This window comes from Phanerochaete carnosa (assembly GCF_000300595.1).
Source record: "Phanerochaete carnosa HHB-10118-sp unplaced genomic scaffold PHACAscaffold_3, whole genome shotgun sequence".
NCBI classification, from domain to species: domain Eukaryota; kingdom Fungi; phylum Basidiomycota; class Agaricomycetes; order Polyporales; family Phanerochaetaceae; genus Phanerochaete; species Phanerochaete carnosa.
This window is the reverse complement of record NW_006767630.1, coordinates 609,485-615,863: the sequence shown is the minus strand read 5'-3', so window position 1 is coordinate 615,863 and position 6,379 is coordinate 609,485. Positions and strand designations below refer to the sequence as shown.

The 6,379-nt window shown below is 50.9% G+C and overlaps 1 protein-coding gene across 1 annotated transcript; it reads right to left on the bottom strand.

The window, feature by feature from the left end:
• Nucleotides 1-1,115: 1,115 nt before the first annotated feature.
• On the bottom strand, nucleotides 1,116-2,761 carry PHACADRAFT_206475 (uncharacterized protein; the record flags this gene model as incomplete). Its single annotated transcript, XM_007392863.1, has 7 exons — nucleotides 1,116-1,386; nucleotides 1,439-1,477; nucleotides 1,529-1,574; nucleotides 1,630-1,645; nucleotides 1,708-1,848; nucleotides 2,642-2,676; nucleotides 2,727-2,761. 7 exons carry the CDS (start codon nucleotides 2,759-2,761, stop codon nucleotides 1,129-1,131), a joined length of 570 nt encoding a protein of 189 aa, XP_007392925.1. The 3' UTR covers nucleotides 1,116-1,128.
• Nucleotides 2,762-6,379: the final 3,618 nt, after the last annotated feature.

Here is a 6,379-nt window from a genome sequence, read left to right as displayed (position 1 = left end):
CTGGCAACATTCGAGGTGAAGCTGGTAGAGTTCCGATGGATACATTGGCAAGACTGCGCGCGCTCATTTTCTCCTGGCCAAATGTCTACCACAGCACCCACACGCGAGGCGGTTATATACAGCATGGACCCGTATGATTATCTCTATTCTATGTGTTCATTTATTAGTACATTAAATAAACTTCAGGGTTGCGGAGGACTCGACGCACGATAACCAGAGAAGCTGAGGCCTCCACACCCATGATATCGTGTGCGGAATCGAACGTCCTTCTCGATATTATGGGGCTCTGTAATCTCCGCGTCGGTGAGGCCGATATGCCTGAAGTGTTGGACGATGTGCGTAGGCGTGGTGGGCTTAACGAGTGCCGCGACGTCGGAGCGGTTTGCCTGGAGCCTGAGCAAGACTTCACACCAGGCTCCTCGGTGACCCGTGCTGCAACCAGATTAGCGAATATCAGCGAGCCTGAGAAGCCAAGCGGGGATTAAACCGTGAGCTCGACGCTCTTAATGCTGCAGTATAGCGCGAGTTCTTCCTACGTGCATGATATACGAGAACATGACAGCAGGCGTATGTGCGCGATGGAGGTGTGTATGCGAGTGGGGCTCGATTTGGTTGATAGCAGGACAACAGTCGCCTCCTTGAGGAGCTGCTCGAGGAACATGATGGAGGGCACCAATGACCTTGGGCTTCAAGTCGTCAGAGTGTTCCTTGTAGGTCCCTCCATGATTTTCAGGTGTCAATTGAGTTTCGCTCTTTTGTCTGGTAACCCATTCACCTCGACGGGTATAGGCTGGTGCTTTGGTAATCCGGTACTTGGTCAGTACGTCTTCGAATTTTTTAGCAAGAGCAATCTTCATAAAAGTCTCAGTAGAGCGTCTCAAGCCACTAGAGCGAGTGCTTCGCATCCAATTAACAAGAAATGGAGCAGCGCCTTTTAAATCAAGCAAAACGTACACTGACAAGTGCATAATACGTATCGTAATATACATCTCTACACGAATACGGCTGAACCAAATTAGATCAAACAGAAAATGTATTAAAAAAAGTTCAAGGATGCGAATTCACATCAACAATGTCCTGTGTCATGAAACTCTTGGTAGTTCTGCTGTACAATTGTTGGATGCCTGATTAGATGTCTGGCTCTTCTCCGGTGTGCGGTGTATGATCAGGCTGTTCTTCACTGACATGCACATTGTCTCCTCTGCCATCTTGATTGTAATCCAGTGGTTCTCCCATGTTCCCCATAAAACTCGTTGTTGTGTCATTATTGAATGTCAGCGTGTGCAATGAAGCCAGCTGCTGAGATGTCCCGACTTCGGGAGTAGTGGATTTGTCGAGGTTGAGTTGCCGCAAATTCATCATGAAGCGGCAAATCAGAATTTGTGGCTGGGCGGAGCAGATATGTCAGACAGCTGGGAAACTTTGGCAGTGAGCTCACCATTGTACTTGTGAATATGGAGAGAGCGACTACGAAATTCTGTGGATAGTTAGTATGCCAGATGGTGCTAATATAATGCCGACTGCTCACGACATATAAAGATAGGATCTGGGCGACATTCAAGGCTAGAAGAATACTGCCAATAATTATCAGTGGAGGGACAACGAAGGCGCCCAATGGATGAGATTTACAAGAAGTAGACTGTGCCTAGTGGGAACAGATAAGTCAGAACCTTCGCCGCTAGCACAGGGACTCTGAGAAGGCCTTACCGTCATGGATAAGGCATGTAGTGAGCGGAGACTTGATGTTCAATGCTCTTGCTTCTCTGTACTGGCGGTAGGTCTTCATCCACGTCAAGACTAGGACGAGCAAGTCCGCAACAATCAATGGAATGCGGGTGACAAAAAGCACTGCAGAACAGAAATCAGCGGCGATTACGTTCACATGTTAGTAAAAACATACAACTAACAAGTTTAAGCTGAGTAAGTGTACTATCATTACAGCCTGAGTGGCAAGGCAACGGACTTACACATTATTCACTGCATCGGAGTTGTTAAGAAACTGTAAACACGTATCGAGTGGCGGAGAAAGATATTCGAAGGAGGTATTGGCTGAGGAATACTTAGAGGGGCGTGGGTGTCAAAGGCGACAGTCCAGAACTCCGGAAGAGTGTTGCACTTACAGCGTTGGTGATCACAGGTGGGAGACTCAGGACAAGCACAGTTATAAACAAGACGAAGTTCCGATCCCAGATTGCACACACACGCAGCGCAGAAAAGACTGGAAGTGGTCAAGTTTTGCACGAGATGGCTCTAATGCATGATGCTCACTGGCAATCTGTGCGAACCCCACGAGTGCGGGGATTGTTCCTATCCAATTAATAGCTTCGCAGCTGCATTTGACATTGTTTTCAGCACTATCAAAATCAGATGATGCGAGATATACCTCTGCAACAGGTATATGTCAGAGTCGGCTGCACGAAAGAACAATGATTTACCACTAATACTTGTTGGATCAGAGTGAAAACCGCCTGAATAAGCAATGTCCATCGGGTAGACACAATGAGAAAAGAGACAACGGAGAACTTCCGTTGCCACACGGTGCGAACTTCTTGGTTGGGCGTGATCAAGTAATCATAGAACACCAAGGCTATGGCCTTCGGTGTGAAAAAAATTGGGGACTTTCAATGGCGTTGTACTTCACCTGAAGCCGCGAACAATACACTGTTATCGATGGTGCTAAATATGACACGTCAGCAAACGTGCCCGGTTTAGAGCATCCCACGTACATCTGGGAGACAATGGATGCAGAGTCAGAGGACATTGTGGTGCAAGCTGCGAATGCAAGTACTACAGTCTGCAGAGAGGCTAGATGCCGTACGTTCAGCACCCACCAGGGAGCTATATATCTGCCAGTCGTATCTTGCTTCCCACCAGGGGCGGGGATCCTATGTGATGCCGAAAGCGTTCAGCATTGCTTCATCTCCACGAACACTGGTAGCAAAGACATTGCAAGGTCGGCGTGACCTCGTATGAGGAGCAGCCGCGCCGCATGTCCAGAATCCAGGGTCCTTGATTATGAAAGCAAAGTTCGGCTGCCAACAAGAGAGGAGAGCCTCGAGCGAGCACGAGGCTCAGTTGAAAAGAAGGATCTGCCCAGCGCCTTCCCTAGCTTCAACTCGGAAAAGTAAGTAACGAACATGTTGGTCGATGGACGGATCCCATGTGTCTCCGAGCAGACCGCAGGCCAGGCGATGTGGGCGCTACATGGCTCCTAGCCAAGGCCGCCTGCGGACACACTAACCAGTTGACAACTGCGAAATTTGGCGAACACGGGAGCCTCGTACTTCTGAATATGTGAAATCGCGTGCATGCTTCTGCGCCGTATCGCAACCAAACGACATATATGTACTGATTCACTTGCTCGCAGCAGGTGTGAGCACCGCGCGCGGAAATATCACGGCATGGCCTCATCTAGTCAAAATCAAAATGAACGATACGTGGTGATCTTGGTTACATAGAAGTGACCCGTGGTGTTGAGCCAGTATCGCGCATGCCGACATCCTCGAGATGCGATGGAAACCCCTCGTATCGTAAACTGGAGATCGATCTCTGAAGCACATAGAGCCTTCAGTACATCTTGATGCGCTGGTACGCAGCCCCGAATATCATGACCTAGCTCATCTCGAGTATAAGCGCGGTTGCCATGTCATGCCCGTGCGGCCAGTCAATCCGCGACCGGCTGCACCCCGCTGATATCTGCGGCGGCATTGGGTGGCACATAAGCTACATCGCCATGGAGGAGAAATTCGGTGGATGAGCTGATATTGCATGCTCTTAGGGGAGAGGAGGAGGTCGATATACGCGGGTGAAAGATGCACAGGAGGACGCAATACGAACTCATGCCAGCTGCGAACTCTGCGATGATCACAGAGCCCCCGCGAGAGCCCATTTATGTAGGACTAGTATTCAGCGGGCCAACTCACTCAATTACTCACTTGTTTGTATCCGTGCAATACTTGTTGCGGGCTGAAAGACTACATGCGAACTGCGGCTCCGCCGCCGTGCTCTCGGCCGGAGGGCCCCTTGATAAGAAATGCAAGATGGACGTCAGCAACGCCGTGGCCAAAAAGAAGCCTAAGGTCTGGAAGGTAATTCGGTAGGGAATTGTTGCACGACGAGTCTTCATTCTGAGCATGCGTGATCCCGCTATCCTCAGATTGTCACTTACAATGTGACGTCTACTTTCTTCCTTCCAAGTCAGATTATCACTCACTGCCTGCGTACACGCGAAGAAGGTCGTGTCGAACGAAAGGGAAAGATGGAAAGTTGCATTGGCTTCGATGCACTATTGTAGTCTCGTTCCCAGCCATTCCAGCTTGCCCGGAAGACTCCGGGTGGACCGATGGCGGGATGGCGGACTTCTAAAAACCGAAGTTCGGTCCTACACGATAAGTCGATAACGGCCCAAGACAACGCGTTTTACTCTCCTATTCCTGTCATATCTCTCATTCCTCATTCACAGAGCACGAGAAACCCTGCCACCTCCCTCTCAAGCGGGGCGCCGGGCATAGTGAACTGAAAACGAAGAGCAGATTCCAAGATTGCCATGATTACCTGCAACAATTTCTTGAGCAGCCCCCCCCCCCCTCAATATCGGTCTCTTCACCGTTTTCTTTGTTTGGCTTGAAATCTTCGCACCAGGCAGGCAAGTCCTTCTGCGCCGCGTCAGTTCTGATGCAAGCCATGCGTGCGGACGTATCTGTCCCGAGGCCATGCATCATAGTCAACAGATGTTGCAGGGAACTGTCCAGAAACAGGCTGAGACTATGTTATATTCCAAGTTTTGTCCATGCGAGTCAAGATGAACTGTCCTTCCAACTTGTGACACCTTCTTATGGGACGGACGCCAGAGCCGACAAGTAGGTTTTTTCCTGTAAAGATGGCGCTGTTCCTCGGCGGCAAGATTACGCTCTATTTGTATGGGCATGTGCGTCACCCCTCTCTGTCACTCGTCGTGTCTCCCTAATAAAGTCCCTTTTGCAGATTATCGTACGCCTCAAACCCTCGTCCTCTCGGTGCACGTTCGAGCTACCAGTTTGCAACTCGCTTGCTCGAGACATTCAGCAGCCATCGGTGGACTGGAGCGAGCGTGAGCATTCGCGCCTTGCATTGCCACCGCTGACCCGGCCGTACCTGCATGTACTTCACTTGATGCAGATGCGCCTGCCGGTCAGCGTCGCGATACAGTAGGGCGTTGGTCTGCCACTCAGCTCGCTTCCGAGAGCGAGTGCCCCTGGCGAGTTCTTCTCGGAATGGCTGAGCTGCCGTTGTATCTGGTAAGACGGTCCGCACTCTATATTTGCACTGAGCTGAGAACTGATGGCTGTTGTACAGACGTCATTTGGCCCATATATAGCGTTCTCCCGTAATTCTCGTATACACTCGTCGTATTGTTGTGCTACGCATATACATGTCCATGTTGTGACGAATATACTCATATATCTTACACGATAGCGTTGCAGTCATGAACAAGTCGTTCGAGTGCGGACAGCTCCTTCTCCAATCTTTCGGCAGCTTTCGAGGCGAAGCTGGTCGAATTCAGGTGAATACATTAGCAAGACTACGTGCGTTCGTTTTGCTCCCGGCCGTCTGCCACAACTCCGGCGAACTGAAACTATTGGCCACAGCATTCTGACACACGAGCCGGTTTTATGCGGCATAGAACCGGATGACGAGTCATAGTCTCTATTCTATGCGCACAGCTCCCAATATATCAAATAAATTTCATTCTTTCGGAGGACCTGGCGGCCAAGGAAGCCGAGATCGCCCCAGCCCGTCCACTCGGAGTGGCGTGTGCGGAAGCTCGCGTCCTTCCGAATGGTGCTAAGCCCTGTGATTTCCACATTGGTGATGCCGATTAGCTTAAAAATTTTGGCGACGTGCTCAGGCGTGGTGAGCTTGATGGGTGCCGCGACCTCGCGGCGGTTCGCCTGGAGCGAGCGCGCATAGCTCACACCGCCGTGTGCCCCCGCGCTGTTACCAGATTAGCGAGCAGTAACTAGTTGTAGGGGTTGAGCGAGGAGTGGGCTGCGAGCGCGATGTCCTTCGAGTGGCAATAATGGGTGAGCTCTTCCTGCATGCAGGATCTACGAAGACCTGCCAGTGTACGCGTGTACGCGATGGAGAGACATGTGCATGGGGCGCGGGCTCGATCTCACTGATGGTGGAACGATGGGAATCTCTTGAGCTGTTCGAGTAATTCGACGGAGACGTTCGAGACATCATTGGCCTTGTCGGGGCACTCCTTGCAGAACTTATGGAGATCCTCTCCATGGACTTTCAGGTGTCGGTCTAGCTCCACTCCCTGTCCGTTGAGCTTATCCGCATTGGCGGGTGCAGGCCAGTGCATCGTTTTCGTGCTATGTCGGCAAATCCTCGA